The 15,802-nt window shown below is 39.4% G+C and overlaps 2 protein-coding genes across 3 annotated transcripts; both read left to right on the top strand.

The window, feature by feature from the left end:
• The first annotated feature begins 4,117 nt into the window (after positions 1–4,117).
• LOC110068785 (flotillin-2a-like) lies at positions 4,118–8,153 on the top strand. Of its 2 annotated transcripts, XM_020776195.2 has the most exons (4): positions 4,152–4,572; positions 5,255–5,348; positions 6,741–6,985; positions 7,322–8,153. In XM_020776195.2, exons 1-4 carry the CDS (start codon positions 4,524–4,526, stop codon positions 7,432–7,434), a joined length of 501 nt encoding a protein of 166 aa, XP_020631854.1. In that variant the 5' UTR covers positions 4,152–4,523; the 3' UTR covers positions 7,435–8,153. The 2 variants fall into 2 exon arrangements, with proteins under 2 accessions (XP_089136248.1, XP_020631854.1); XM_089280122.1 differs by lacking the exon at positions 7,322–8,153 and having other exon boundaries at positions 4,118–4,572; positions 6,741–7,315.
• Positions 8,154–9,258: 1,105 nt separating this feature from the next.
• Positions 9,259–15,384, top strand: LOC110068782 (uncharacterized). The gene is made up of 7 exons (XM_020776189.2): positions 9,259–9,452; positions 9,723–9,810; positions 10,235–10,303; positions 10,636–10,761; positions 12,665–12,804; positions 13,623–13,690; positions 14,458–15,384. The coding sequence occupies exons 1-7, from the start codon at positions 9,436–9,438 to the stop codon at positions 15,240–15,242; spliced, it is 1,293 nt and encodes a 430-aa protein (XP_020631848.2). The 5' UTR covers positions 9,259–9,435; the 3' UTR covers positions 15,243–15,384.
• Positions 15,385–15,802: the final 418 nt, after the last annotated feature.

Here is a 15,802-nt window from a genome sequence, read left to right as displayed (position 1 = left end):
CAGTAAGTGTGAAATGTGTTTCGCGAGGCGGAGCAGTAAGCGAACGCTGAAAAGATAAGCCTCCTACATGACGTGATATGTTATCAGCGTAGATAAAACGTTTTCTTTACTTCGCCTAAAATCGACGAATTAAAATAAGGTTTGCTCACTCTTCTAAAGAGTGAGTGGCTGTTCTAAACGTTCGTTACGTTATGTGATGCGTTATGTGATGATGCGTTACGTGATGCGTCAAGACTGGCATATGCTGTAAGCTCAACAACTTCAACGATTTTGTAATGCTGGTTTTGTTCAGTTCTGAGTGATGTTCTTTCCATTTATAATCGATGTTTCCAGCTGCGTTCAGGGTAAAGATAACGCATCATATTTACTCATAGTTTTCTCGCTACAAGTAAATTGCTTCCTTGGTCAATTAAGTCAGCTCGAATATTGGGTCAAAGAAAATTACCGATAAATATCTTTCACTTGTTTGTTTAACTGTATGGGGCTGTTTTGCTGTGGGATCTCTGAACTTTTCTGATTATGCAATGGTGCATTTTTTGTCCTCTTTTTGGAGCTTTACTCAAGATTGTTGCAGTTGTCCATGTAAAAAAATGAATGCGAAATAGTATTTATGTCGACTACAATGGAATCGTGTTTTTTCGACTTCCAAAGGAAAAGAGAGGAAAAAGAGGTAAAATTACAGTTTTGGCAGTGAGGGGAGGAAACGACCTTTGGTTCGAATTATCAGAAGGTTTGAAAGATCGAAGGTTTGAGAAATCGCATTGTAGCATTTCATAAGCATTTAGTAAATTATTCTCAGCTTTCTCACTGTACAGTGAATCAAGTTTAACATACAGCCTAAATATTTTCGCTTATTGAGTATTATTTTGAGAAAGTGTACTATTCTTGAAATAACACAACCTCAATTTGTAATATTGAGGGAGGTTGGTTTACTACTATTACTAGCCACTCTGTTTGTTACTTCGTGTCATGAAAATTTGAATATAACTTCAGTTTCTTTCGCCCGTTGAAACTATGGAAGTGAAAAGACTTCAGTGAAACAGCCTGAGATGACAAGGCAATTTTTGACAACTCTTTCAAAGTCTGTTCTATATCTTTGTTTGCCAATACAGTTTGTGGTTTCGTAAAGGTGCTCAAAATGCCTCAAGGCTTAATTGATCATTTGTTTTATCAAAAGAACGGGCACCATTAACGGGCTAATGCTCTCTGTATAAGTTATCGATGATTTAGTCCAAGCTCTTAGTGCTAAAACACAACGTAACAGCTGCACCGGAAAGAAATGCCTGTTTTGGACTTCGACATCACTTTTAGACTTTAATTCTTTCGTTTAAGTGTTTCCCTCTGTATAAAAACCGATATGTAACTACTGTTTTAAAGACTGAATTATGTTAAAGTTTAATGCTACTTGGCCATATATATATATATATATATATATATATATATATATAAACAACAACAACAACAACAACAACAAGAAGCTTTATTACCAAATAGAAAAAAAAGTTAAACTTTACAATATAATATATTGATACAAAAAAGAGGTAATGTTTACTTAGGATAACTATAAAGCTAATCAAGCTGAGTAAAACTAAGTAATGTTTAAGTACAGAAGATAGGTTGGCACTAAAGCTTGATGGAAGCAATTAATTAGTCAATAAAAAAGAGACGAAAAGAAGAAATAAATAAATAGATAGATAAATAAAAATAAAATATAAACAACAGAGCAAAAAGATGACAGGATAGTAGCAGGGAGAAACTTAATTTCCATTCAAGGGTCACTCTCCTTTCATTCGAATTTATAAACTAAAAACCTAAGAATATATTACGAAATAACATGGTTTGCTGAAACAAATTTACAAAATAAAATTGAGAAAATACAAGAAGACTAGTGCTACTTCGATCGAGTGCAGGTAACTTAATTAAAGGAGGTAATGCCTGAATACACATTGCATAAGAAGGGGAGAGAATTGCCCTCAGTTAACCACTTGGATCTGAATAGCTGTTTTCTGATTCATAAAAACTTTCTGTTTACTTTGCCATCTAATTTTAATGAGCTCTTTGACGATTAGTAAAGATATTGGCACGCCATTGAGTCGCCTTGTCCCGTAATCGAAGGCCTGGGGTTACAAAAGTACTTAACTAAATTACCGTTTCTGCGATAACTTGGATATACGTCCTGCCCACAGATTGATAACCACTCTGATAACATGAAAATTAAATGCTCAGGTATTAAAAGGAATTGAAATGTAACAGACACGAAAAGAAGAGGCGTAGGAATAATAATGAAAGCTAAGGTCGGTGCCATGTTTCCCTTTTTTTTTTTCGAGTTTCTGTACTTCATGTTGTGATAGTTTTCTTCTGTGTAATGCATCCTAAAAGCTCTAGCGATATAATGTCATGATTCTGAAATTAGCGTTAGTTTCTTTGTGTTAGTGGTGTGTGTGCGTTATTATTTTAGTATTAACGTTATAGTAGTGTGCCTGTTAATTATTTTTTGGTTTGTTCTTTGAAAGGTTCAAAAATATTATTGTAAGCAGTGTACCAATTTTGTATTGTATTAACATTCATTTTGTAAGTAGGTAGGGTAAATGACAATGTTGTAAGTAATGATAGAAATCAAATTGTCCTTAAGTTTGTAGTAGTTTTTATTGTAAGTAGTTTCAGCAATGTTTTGTTTTGTGTAATAAATAAATAAATAAATAAATAAATAAACAAACAAACAAATAAATAAATAAAAACTAATCATTTTAGAAAAACACGAGGTTGGTGGGCCTATACCGGAAATAAGATGGTACTGCTGTTCTATGGCTTAGCTGTCATCATAATACACCCTTGAAGCTGTTCAACACTTATGATAATTGCAGTTGGATCCCATTTTCTCAGTCGAACCTCGAATTTTCAAACCTCCGATAACTCGAACCAAAATCCGATTCCTTCGTCTCAATCGTGCACTGAATTTTATCCCCGACTTCTCTAACTACCCGATTTTTCGAGCTAATTTTCGTTTCCCTGGCTTTTCCCTTGGAGGTTCGAAAAATCGAGATTTCACAGTATTGAATATGTTTTGACAAAATTGAGCGACCTTTTTACAACAGCAACAGCTGAAAACATGAGCTAATATGCATTGTCAAGCTGTAGAGAATACTATCAAAGATTAAATGTGGCTCTGAACAATGTGAAAGGACTTAAATTTAGATCATTACCGATCAGGATTTTCCCATGACGTACGTGAAGGTTTTACTTTTACGGTGAAAATTTTGTTTTCACATCTTTACATTGGTTTCGCTCTCATATATCCGTTTATTCATTTACAGTCTTTATACGTGCTTATTCTTTCACTTTTTCATTCATTCCTTCATTCCAATTCTCCAAATCATTCTTTCGCTCAATCATTTGTTCGTTCTCTCCTTTTTCGTTCATTTACTTATTTTTCCATAGCCATTCATCCGTTGATTTATTCTGTTTTCGTTCACTTGTTCATTCCTTCATTCACTTGCTCGTTTTTGTCCTACTGTTTTTATATCTAATCATACCTGTTTGGTACGCTTCCGTGGCATATCACTGAGGCTCGTTTGTTCTCGCCATGGTTCTCATTTTTGCGAGACGTAGTCGAGCCAAAATATCCATTGCGAGACCAAACGAGCCAGACATGATATTTACCGTACCCAAATTCGGCCAAGTGAGCACGATGTGGTAGCCATATCATTCGCGGATATTAGGATAGTACACACGGCTTCTGATTGGCTAATAATTGCGAGTTTGGGTCCGGTAATGTGTCATCACCCATACTTACTTGACCTATTGTAACCTTATCCATATGCACCTTCAAAACCTCGGTCTTGAATTCAATTCATACCGATGTGTTTTGTCACTATCATCTATTCAACGACCGATTAACACTAGTATTCTTCCTTGCGTTCTTATGTTGATCAAGGCTGGCGCCACAAAAACGGAACTAATAAAAAAAAAACAGGTAACCGAAATAAACTTATCTCGTTTTCGTTGTGCGTACAATACAGGGGTCCAGCCCAACATCACCGTCCAATATTTTCGATGTTCAATTTTTCCTGTGCACGTTTTTGCATGAACTTTTAGGAGCGTGCTTTGTTTGAAGCGAAATCCCTAGCGCACGTTTCTGGCAGTTTCGTGTTATTTTAAAATAGCTTAGCTTCCTTGTGACGTTGTGTCAAGCCGGATGAATTTAATACGCCTCTATATGCATTCCGACATACAACAATGATTAACTCGTTCGGGAATGTCAAATATTTGCCGATAATTCCATCATTCTCGACTTTATAATGCCATGCCATACCTTGTGCGGCCTGAATAGAAGTGTTATCAATAAACGGCTGATATTCGGTCGTGAAGAATATTATTCTAAGTTAAACTGAGCAAGCCTTTCTCGCAGTCAGACTCGAGACTCGAGACTCAGGTCAGCTTACCGCACATTATTTGGTCTGAAAGGTAAATAATTCGTTGAACTGCACAGTGGAAAGGCGAAATCGAGCTTAAACATCTGAAGAATGGGAAACTGTCACATGGCAAGCGATAGAGAGGCTGTCGTTGTGTCAGGTAAAGTTTTGTTTCATTGTATTGATCTGAATTCGTTAACAAATATTTTCCGATTTTGAAATTTATAATTGAACACTGGTATGTATATTTTAGGGTTCACTCGAAGCTAATGATTGAAATGATGCTTCTCTCTACCAACTAACTGAAAGATTCAGATTGACGTGTTTAATAATAGCGAATTAAAGAAGATAGATAGTTCGTATTATAGCATCAACACTGAAAATTCGTCTCCCAAGCCCCGTAGTCCGCAGTACTTTAGTATTGAATATTATATTTTTTTTTCCCTTTGGGTTATTATTGTTTGTTTTTATTGGCAACTGTTTATCGATTTAGCAGGGCCTTCCACAGTAGCAGAAAACACTGTTTAGAGTAAACACGGTTTGAAGCAGACTAGAATTTAAGATGTCCGTCCTGTTGGTTTCAAAATACGAGAGACGTTTTGTGATCACTACATGTGGTATGCATTGAACTTCCAACAGTGTCTTGAATCAGATTGTCAGCGATCACAAAATTGAGCTGGTTTTCGATGAGAATTCTTACACCCCATATTTTACCATTTCTTCCATTCAGAAGGCTTAATTTACTTGCGATCTGATAAATAATTAAATGCCATTAATCGCGCACACTATGTGATATCATAACTGTATACCTGAAAGATCAATACATACACATCTTGTCACAGGGGGATGTTGTATTCCCAGGACTCAGAAGTATAAGGCCGTGGCAGGAAACTGGAAATGTTTGTGGGCCTGGGCAGGACTGAGTAAAGTTGACAGGTATGGTAAAAATTTTCAAATTACGTAGTAATAAATGATTTAATGATTACGTTGGAAATTGGGTCACAAAAGCCAGTATCAAGAGATATTTGAGTCCGTTCTCGAGATTCCTTAGTCTGTTTTGATTTTATATTTACAAATCCGTGTTGACCGTGATCCGACTATTTTAGACACAAACATATTCTGGCATTTTAAACATGTTTTTCTAGACGCGTGCCCGAGAAAAACACCTCCATTTGGAATGAGGATACGTGAAACTGGAATATTTGGTTACATGCCACAGACATCACGAATTAGACGAAAGTTTATTATAATTTGCGAACTTTTGTCATTTATTTCCAGAAAAAGGACTTGCCTGTGGACTCCTGGCTTCTTTTATCGCTCAGTGATCTCTACGGCGATACAGTTCCTCTTCCTTAAAAAGGAGTTGGTCATCACAGGCTATTATCAGTCAATGGCGAATTAATGTCGGCCTGAAAAATGTTAACGTAGAATCATCACGTTGTTTTATCACGATATCGGGTCTCTCTTGAGTCTGGAAACTATCGTTCATATTTGGTACCGAAGCAAAATGCAGTGTAAAACGCAGACTGCGGACTGCGGACTGCGGACTGCGGACTGCAGAACGGGGTTAAAATGCAGACTAAGGGTAAAATACAGACTGGAGACCAGGGTAAAATGCAGGACTGCAGTCTACAGACGTTTTTAACAACTTCTTTTAACGTTCAGCCTGAATATCACTCAGGTTCACTCGAGGCTAACGCTTCGATTAGCCTGTTTACGGTTTGCTCTTAGTTGATGGAAACAGCAACACGACGGAGTTAAAAAGTCTGCAGCCGTCTGAATTTTACCCCTAGTCTGCAGTCTTCATTTTATCGTCAGTCTGCAGTCCGCAGTCTGCGTTCTACACTGACCACTCTGAAGCACACAACAAAGAACTTTGTCAGGTTTCATAACAATTTCCCTCTATTAACTATGGTTTCACCACTAACAAAATAATTTCCTCTGGCTCAGCTTGCAACTGAGTATAGTCGACTGTGATAACCTCTGAAGTCGAATTCTCCTTATTAGTATTTCGAAGGAACCTATTTTGAATGGTATTTCGCACGGTAAGTTTAGGTGCTCCCCTTTCAAAATGCCACGGCAATTTTTGCCACATGCAAAATCATGATACTTACTGAACCTCTTAAATCTAACAGTAGCCTGTTCCAGGCTCTCGGTCAGGGGGACGATCGAAAAAAAGCGCGGGCGACGAGTGTGGTCTGGTGTCCCGCTCGTCACTGATCCCGCTCTTCGCTGATCCCGCTCGTCGCCCGTCCACTTTTACGATCGTCCCCACTGATCGAAAGCCTGGAACAGACTAATTATAATCTAACCGCAAAATTTCCACAGGTTAACTCTGGACGTGTTAACATTCAAAAAGGTTTTCAAGAGTGTGAAAACGGCGCGAGGCAGGCATGTTTCAGTGTCAGTTATAACCGAGGTACAAGTCATGCAGGATCTGCAGCACTTTGCACGAGCTAGCGATTACTTCCTGGGAAAGACAACCGACGAAATAGCAGAAGTTATCCTTCATGTTCTGGAAGCACACGTGCGTGACATCTATGAGCATGTAGCTTTGAAATACATCGAAGAAGGTGATAAATTTTCTGTACCTGTCAAAAGTATAACCAGAAGTCTTAAACTCAGACTAATCACGTGGATTATCAGTGATAACCCACGTTGTTTCCCGCGGAACGGTCCCAGAAATCCTTGTTCCAAAAGCTAGAGTTTGTAATCAGTGTTGTGTTCTCACGCAGTTTCCGGACGTGAAAAATACAGGGTGGAAACTGCTGTTACGGACTTCAGTTGTCTTGGGAAACATCGAGGTTCTCAGGAAAGCAAAACTAACTCGAGACCGGTAATTAAGTGTATGATATTGGCTTGTTTTGAGGTATGTGAAAGTTAAACCTTTTCTCTTGGCTTTATTCCAGATTCAAACCACTTTTCAGGAAGAATACAAAAGGCGGCCACTCCTGACGTGTGGGACCTGGGAGTGTTGATTCATAACTTGTTCATCACAGACGTGACTCGAGAGGAAATGTAGTGCTTATTCTAATGGCTGATGAACACAAGGACGTTTTCATTGGTTCGTACATGCAGTATCAAGATGAAGCCTGACTCTTGACGAGTCCGCTGGTTACGTGTATGCCATTTGTTGCGTGACCGCGTTAACGAGCACCTGATAACGCTACACGAATTCTAGTTAGAACTTTAAAACCTGAGAGTAAACGTTTCCATTCTCCCAAACTGCTAACACATTATTTCGTATAAGACAGAGTTGTTCAATAACTCGCGTCTCCCTGTTGCATTTCCAAGACAGCAACTCTTGGTAGCTCAGTACCCGTATATAATTGGGAACCTACTGTTCCTTAATGAAGCTATACCGGCACACGTTTCTTTAACATGATGACTAGACTAAACGCATTTCGTCCGTCCACGTTTTTTCTTTGCCTGTATACAACCACCCACTTTTCCTAGAGAAACTGGCGGAGGCGCGTACACCTCCCCTCTCCCCATCCCCTCCCCCCAATCACCGATATTCTTCAGGAGAGTGAGATACTGAACACGGGCTACCTGTTTTGTTTCTTGTTAGGTTTTTTGAGCTGTGAATATATTGTCATTCCTGACCCTAACTCTTTGTTAGCCGGGCATGTATACATGTATATACGCTTTCAGTCTCGAGTTATAAAAAATAGCTTTTCGTTTAAGAGAATATTTAATAAGAGTATAAATTATAAACAAACGCCAATTGTACTGCAAGAATCCATACGTACTAGCTAGGAATACTCTACAGAAAGCATAACCATGTAGACTGTACCATCTAACGATTATATTTGAGTTCGCTTAAATACAAAAGATTTTAAAATCAATTAAAAAGTAGAAAAAAATATGCGTTGTCTGTACTCAAAATAGTTAATCGAGATTTTCTTTCGCTTACAGGACCCTCACAGTGACGTGTAAACTTAGTTTAAAATTCCTCCTATTTCCTCCCAATCGATTGTCTATGAGTTTCTGACGTGGTACGAATTTAATTTTACATTGCATTGCCTTCTTACTTTTTCCTTTATATCTAAGCACTATTGCCCGAGCGTGAAAATCTCAGTAGTTTCGGACGCTGAAATCCTGTTCAGCACAATATTCTTTTTTGCAATAACTGCGGAAATTCTCGCGCGCTCATTGGCTAATTTTCATTGTCAATAAGCCGGCAGACGCATGAATTGCGATGTTGACGCAACGAACGACAGCGGACAAGTTGACAATTTGTTATTGTAAAAATCAAATTGACGTCAGTTTCTTATGCGTCTGTCCTGTTATTGACAATGAATTTCATCATAACATTGTCAAAGATGTCTGCGGAGCTGTTATTGCAGTTGAGTCTGCCCTCAAATATTCTTTTGTTTTAAAAGGCATTTAAACGAAGCGAAAGGGTCATTATAATGCAGAATTGACCCTGTCGCCTCGTTTGAGTGTCAAGCCTCTGATAACTGCAACAACAGCTATTCTGACAATTTTATGACAAAATTCATGATCAGTAACAGGACAGACGCATGAAAAACTGACGTCAACCCCTCTACACTCAACTTTGTTCCCATGGCTTTTTTCCTTTCCCGTCCGCCATGGGGATGAGGTTGGTCCACTTGATTGTTGGCTACAAACTATATATAACTTGGACAACCTGTTGAAAACTTACCTAATTTTCTTGTTTCATACGGTATCTTGCTAGAACATATGGTGTGAGTGCAACTGAAGCGTGCAAAATTGTCTTTACTGAAATTCTAGCCAGTAAGCGCTGGCGAGAAAATGGAGCTTGTAACCGAGTGCGTCACAGAATAATTACGTGTATATAAATGCCCATGTGACCGCTGACTAACGGGCTCAATTGTATTTGAAGACCTTCGAGCAATCAAAACGACAGTCAGACATAACATGTGGAAAAGGGATCGAAAATCGAAAGAACTATCGGATTATTGAGAGAAAAGTGAATGCTAACGATAGAATGATACTCTTTCTCGGAAACTGAATAGCCAGAAACGCTGTTATCAAGATGGGAGAACCAAAAAGGTTGGTCGAACTTTATAAACTCTAAACTTGAGCTCTATAAAAATTATATGGTTGAGCTGTAAATTACGTGGTTGTTCCATAGTAATTGCTTGTTGCAATTGTTCGATGTAAACAGAATTGCAATAGGTTTTATGTTGTATTACAAAATTTTGAAAGGTAAAGGTAGCTGGTGCTCTGAATACAACATTTATATCGATCACTTCCATCTGCCTCGAGTCTGTACAGTATTCTACTGTGTTTCGTTAACTCCGCTGTACATGTTACATGTAGGTATGGACTTATCATTCCAAATAAAAAGGCAGCAAACAAACCAGTGAAGAAACTGGCGGTCTTTGGTAATGATTCCAGTGATGATGAGGTAATTTTATTTCAATAATAAAATAGTAAAAGAATAATTAAACAAGGAGTACTGTTTTTTGCCTTAAATATTTATTCTTATTGTGTACAAACAGTGTAAGATCTTATCAAAAGGACGATGATTATAGATGTAAATATGTCATAATAGTCCTTATCATGGCCGACAGTGAGCCAACACTTAAGTCTGAAACATAACAAAAACTGTCAGCTGACTGTAGGCAGTTTGTAACTTAACATTTTTCAACCAACAGATGGTCGACATTTGACAGACCGATAGCCAACTGTCAGCCAACAGTTGGCCAAAAGTTGACCAACAGTCGGCTGACAGACGACCAACAAGATTTTTTGGGAACTGTTCTTCACTTTAAACAGGTAATTTAAGGTCTATTCATTATAATAGTTATGGTGTGGTTCAATTTATTCAGGAAACTGCTCACAAAGAAGTGAATTTATCCCTCATTCAAGAAGCACAAAAGAAGAGGCAAATGAAACAGGTACGTGTAACTCTTTTGTTTCGGTTGCACTCTCAAAATATCATGTCTCCACGTGTATCCTTACATTTCTTTAAATGTTAGTCTGGAGAATCTGGGGTTATATCAAGATCATTTCTCCTGGATGATGACTTTTTTTTCTTGTTGCATGTTTTGTAGATAATGAATCATTATTTCAAGGTACTAGTAGTACATGTATGAAAAGAAAGCAGGGCTTGGCCTCGAAAAAAATGTCCATAGCAACAAGTATCCCAGTCCTTATTTATTATTCACAGACCAAGCAAAATTTGGAACTCTCCTGACTCAAAAGCATCTTTGTTATACTTTCTATACAGACACAGATTGAAATTCAGAAAGCATTGAAGGATGACCCAACAGTCTATGAGTATGATGCTGTGTATGATGAAATGGAAGAGAAAAAGAAAGCTGTGAATGTAAAAGTTCCAGAGAAGGACAGAAAGGTATGTGTACAGTTATTGTAACAAGAGAAAGAAATGACCAATTCCCTCCACGAGATGTGCTTGTAGGTAATTGTATTCATTAGAACAAATATCCAGTCCAATGTAGTGAATACAACTACCATGATTCAGGGATTTCCTTAATTTTTTCCGCAGGAGGGCAACTGGTTTTCACAGGGAGGCAAAACTTTTTGAACTGAAATTCTCTATAAGAAAAACATTCCTCTAGATGATCAAACCAGGTGGGCAAAATCATCCTCACAGCCAGTCAATTTGCCGGTGCCCAACCCTTAATGAAACTCCTGATGACTCCTTGCAGGCATGTATCATGGAGGGAATTGGCCATTAGGTAGCTTTTAGTATTTGTTGATGCCATTATTACATGAAGAGCACAAACTATATTTTAGGCCTTGTCCACATGTATCTGGATATTTTTGAATCTGCAACTTTTTCTTTCCAGATTCAAAAATTCCCCTGTCCACATGTAGCGTATTCAAATCGAATTTGCCTGTCCACATGCATCTGATGGTATCCAGATTCACTCTAGAGAAACTAGGCCTACATGTTGTGCTGCCATATTGGTTTATTGCTTGGTAAGAGACTGTACACAATTTTGCTAAGTCATCGGATTTGAAAATATCCAGATTTGCTGTCCACAAGTTATCGGATTCGTTGTGGATTTATTTTTTCCACTCTGGAGAGCAGATTGAAAAATATCCGGATTCTCTGCTGAATTTGCCAGATAGGTGTGGACAGAAGCCGTATCCAGAAAGAAAAAGTTGCGGATTCAAAAATATCCAGTTACGTGAGGACGGGGCCTTACAAATCATGAAGTTGGAAAATTAACCCAGCAGGGATGGTTCACAAGAAGAAGGGAAGGTCATGGTGCAGTAGTGAGAGCAGTTTTTTTATTTTAGTTTGTTAATAGTGGTACTAGTAAGAGCATTTGCCTCCTACTAATGTGAGTAGGTTCAAATCTTTGACCCAGCATTGTATAAACTGAATTTGCAGGTCCTCATCCTTGCTCATTCTTGCTCTTAGAATAGTTCTCCAGTTTTCCTCCCTTCAAACCAACAACATCTAAATTTCAATTTGATCTGAAAACTGATGATTAAATAATATTCACTAGATGGATGTGTCTTTTTTAATAGTAAATACCCTTTTGTATTTTAATTGTTGTTGGTTTTTTTTAATTTAAATTTTTAACCTGCTTTTGGCAAATGAATATAATTTTACTTTAGCCTGACAAAATGAATCATTCTCAACTCCAAAATAAACTCAGTTTGTTACATGTACCCTGAGCACTACACAGACAAGCAAATCTGATGACCCTGGGCACTAATTAATATTGAAAGATGGAAGCTTGTCATAAAGTGCACCTATTGAGGATGAGGTGCCAACACATTTAAAGCAGGCAAACAGCAAGCTCAAAGCTTACCTGTCACATTATTTTGGGTGTGTCTATGTGGCGAAAGAGTAGCCCTCCATTCTCAGCCACCTTGGGACTTTTCCTGCTTTCTATTTAAAAAGCAGTGAACTGTTCATGAGAGATGATAAAGTTTGCATAGAAGGGTTGAAGGTTACTCACTGTGAAGGTAGAAAGACCCGAAAGGGCAAGCCACCGTTTTACCTTGATGAAAGATAGATAAGTTTGAGTCACCTACTTTGCACTACTAGTTTCCCTTCTCCTTTCCTTTTGAACGTCTGTCACACGCCTGCACACGCCTGCCACACAGCCTGAATTAAGACAGGTCAGGGCGTACAGAGCCTGTGGGATCCCTTGATGGCATGATTCAAACGGGACAACTTTTCCTATGTAAATGTGTAGTAAAACTGAGGTGGGTCCAGAAAAACTGGCCCTAAATCTTCACTGGTACTTTTTGTTTGCCTTGTTTTTGAAACTTAGCCTAAGTACATTGCGGGCCTGTTGAAGTCAGCAGCTGCTAGGAAGAGGGACTATGAACGGACTGTAGAGCGGCAAGTACAGAAGGAGAGAGAAAAAGAGCAAGGAGAGTTTGATGATAAAGAAGCTTTTGTTACAGAGGCGTATCCTTTCAAATTTATATTTACTTCTAAAATTTACACTATGAGTAGTCCCTATTTCGCTCAGCTCGTCGTGTGTGACGCGAAAGAAACTCTCACACTTGACGGACTAAGTGAAAGAGGGACTATTCGCAGTCTAGTTAAAATTTGATTTAACACCCTCCCTTCAATAAGCGCCTCCTTCCTAATCAGTGCCCCCTTTTCAACATGTTTGTATTAATAAGCGCCTCTATTCCAATCAGCGTGCCCCATACCAGCTCATACCAATACACGTCCCCATTTACGTCAGCCTGTCCCTCCCTACTCAATGACCGTGCCTCCAGAGTTAATTGAGTTCATGTATCCGTGGTTTATTTCCCTTTTAAACAGCTCCAAGCATACCCGCATTACAAAACAACTATTCTTCTTATAGCTTTCTTATTGTCTCGACTGTTATTTCCGTGTGAAAAAACGAAAGAATCGCCCCGTACCTACCAGGCACCCTACCTTAAGCACTCAGAATTTCATAAGTGCCCCGGGCGGTACTTGGGAATTGCAGCTTGAAGCTGCCCAGATTCGAGCCCTGGCTGGGGCCATTTTGTTGTGTTCTTCAGCAATACACACAAACTCGTAGGGCCTCTCTCCAACTGAAACTACAAATTGCTACCGGCAAATTGTTTGGGGAACCTCGCAAACTAGAGGAGGGAGCCTGGTGATGGACTTGTAACCGGATTCAGGATATAGGGACCATGATATTGAATTGTACAGTCTGGTAACCAAAGGTTGGTTTCCGCTTACGAAAGGTTGTCTGTGAGAGTGTTTCTTAACTGAAATTAAATCAGATTCCGCAGGAAAATGCAAGAACAAGCAGAGGAGGAAGAGAGACTCAAACGTCAAGATGCCATTGACGGTAAATATTTTTTTATGTTTTCTATCCTTCGCAGCTTTTAGTGAGCGCTTCAAGCGTCACATAGCGTTGCGTAACGAGAAATGTTGCATGACGACCCACATAAGTCCTGTGAAGGTATGAAGGGATAGGCCTGTCTTTTTTGAGGCAGGGTTTTGCAATTTCCAAACAAAAAAATACTGCACAGCAAAAACTGCTGAAAAAAAATCGTGCAAGCGAAGCCATGGAGAACAAAAATTTAGCAAGTGTTTTCTACTATCCAGCTGATACCAGTTTCTCGAAGGTCCCGAAAATTTTTCGCACCCGAAAAGCCGTAGCAAAATCTCAATCCTTATGATTACAGAGCTGTGTTATGCATATATTCTTAATATGAACAGAGGTTCTCTTCAAACAAGACGTTTCAGGCGTATACACCTCTCTGTCTTTAAATGTCGATTAACTAAAAATGGCTTTGCGAGCCCGAAAAGTTTCCGGGGCTTTCGAGGTCCTTTTTTGATGTTAAAAAATTCTTGCATAAGCAATTGCCCATCAAAGAAAATTTTGCACAACCTAAAAGTGCGAAAAAAATTCCATGCCCCAGAAAAGTCCTCAATCAACCCCTCTTCTCCCCTCTCTCCTGTCAAAAAAATTTTGATGCGTCCCTAAGAATCGTTTTCTGACTGGGTCAACACGTAAAGCCTCTAGCCTCACGTAGCGTTGCGTGACGGCCAACGTAAACACTGCGAAGGTGTTGATAACCTCGAGATTTATTGAGCGGTTTTCTTTTTCAGCTGCCAATGACGTGACGAAGCAAAAGGACTTGAGTTTGTTTTATCGAAACCTTCTGGATCGAAACGTATCTTTGGGCGGCTCATTCACCGGCGAGGATGCAACGAAGAAAGATTTGCAAAACAAGGAAAGACACGGTAGATCCGAACAAGAGGATAAGAAGTCATCTCAAGAAAACCTGGACGAAAGAAAACACGAAGAATATACAAATAAGGAAGGGAAGAAACATTCAATTGTTGACGAAGAAATGCGAAGACACCCGAGAAGTCCTGTTCGGCATTCGAGAGAACACGATCATAGCAGTCGGAATCGGAGAGACAGCGAAGGACACGAGGAACGTCGAAGACGCTCGCTGGATTCTTCCGACAAGGAACGAAGACGACATAGTGGTAGGAACTTCGAGGATCGAGAAAGTCAGAGACATCCAAGTCACTCCGAGAGACACCGATCAAGCCGAGATGATCGCCGGCACTCAGAAAATTCCGAGCGGAGTCGAACAAAGCACGATGATCGACGAGACAGAGTTCGGAAACGCGAGCACCGTGAAGAGGACGATCATGAGGTAGATAATGGGTCCGTGGCCGAAAGGGATGAAAACGAAAGTGCAAAGATTGTTAGAGAAAGTAAAAAAGCGGAGGAAACATTGAGCAAGGAAAGTCTCAGCAAATTTGCCAAACGCAGTACAGGTGAAACTGTTTTGTCAGCTAAAGAACGCTACCTCGCGCGTAAACGCGCGCGCGATGCCGCTAACGATGCAACGCGAAACCCTGACGACAGCGACGATTAACACTGTTCTTTCGTTTGTTTTGATTGATTGTTTGTAGCCAAAACGGTATTGAACCGAAAAAGTATGACAGGAAATAATGTGTTGTGTTGGGTTTGGTACCTCTTAAGCGTGAAAAAAAAAAATTCAAGCCACGTCCACAAAACAGGATCCAGGTAATTCTTAGGGGTTCTTTTCAAAATTTCCGACGAGCACCCCCGTCATTTTTATATGGGATTTCTCCCTCCTCCTCCCCCCCCCCCCCCCCCACCGGGCATCAGTTACCCGAGGTTTTCATTATCGAACTTTTACCGCTGTTGAACTTCTTCCCAGCTTGCTGACTGTGTGATAAATTAACACTGCGAACCTCCGGCCCCGATCATGCGATCAGTCCTCTCGGGGCATTTTAATCCTTCAGATTATCACTGGTTACAGTTCTTACATTCAAATGGCTTTCAGAGCTTGTACTGAAGAACTCGAAAGCGGCCACTCAGAGTGGTCCATCTACGAGCTTTGCCTTGTGGTAATGGTGACACTCTGAGAGAGGTGGCAAAACCTTTATAGAGTAGCGAGAGGAAAAAAGT

The sequence above is a fragment of the Orbicella faveolata genome, unplaced genomic scaffold, assembly GCF_042242905.1.
Source record: "Orbicella faveolata isolate gen_17 unplaced genomic scaffold, um_ofav_v1 contig_47, whole genome shotgun sequence".
NCBI lineage: Eukaryota > Metazoa > Cnidaria > Anthozoa > Scleractinia > Merulinidae > Orbicella > Orbicella faveolata.
This window is presented reverse-complemented; position numbering and strand designations above follow the sequence as displayed.

Coding starts and splice junctions, on each gene's coding strand:
- LOC110068782 (XM_020776189.2), top strand. Junction 9,811..10,234: donor ATGATTCCAGTGATGATGAG/GTAATTTTATTT, acceptor CAATTTATTCAG/GAAACTGCTCACAAAGAAGT. Junction 12,805..13,622: donor GAAGCTTTTGTTACAGAGGC/GTATCCTTTCAA, acceptor AAATTAAATCAG/ATTCCGCAGGAAAATGCAAG.
- LOC110068785 (XM_089280122.1), top strand. CDS start 4,524: ATGGGAAACTGTCACATGGCAAGCGATAGAGAGGCTGTCGTTGTGTCA. Junction 4,573..5,254: donor AGAGGCTGTCGTTGTGTCAG/GTAAAGTTTTGT, acceptor ATCTTGTCACAG/GGGGATGTTGTATTCCCAGG. Junction 5,349..6,740: donor GGACTGAGTAAAGTTGACAG/GTATGGTAAAAA, acceptor AAATTTCCACAG/GTTAACTCTGGACGTGTTAA.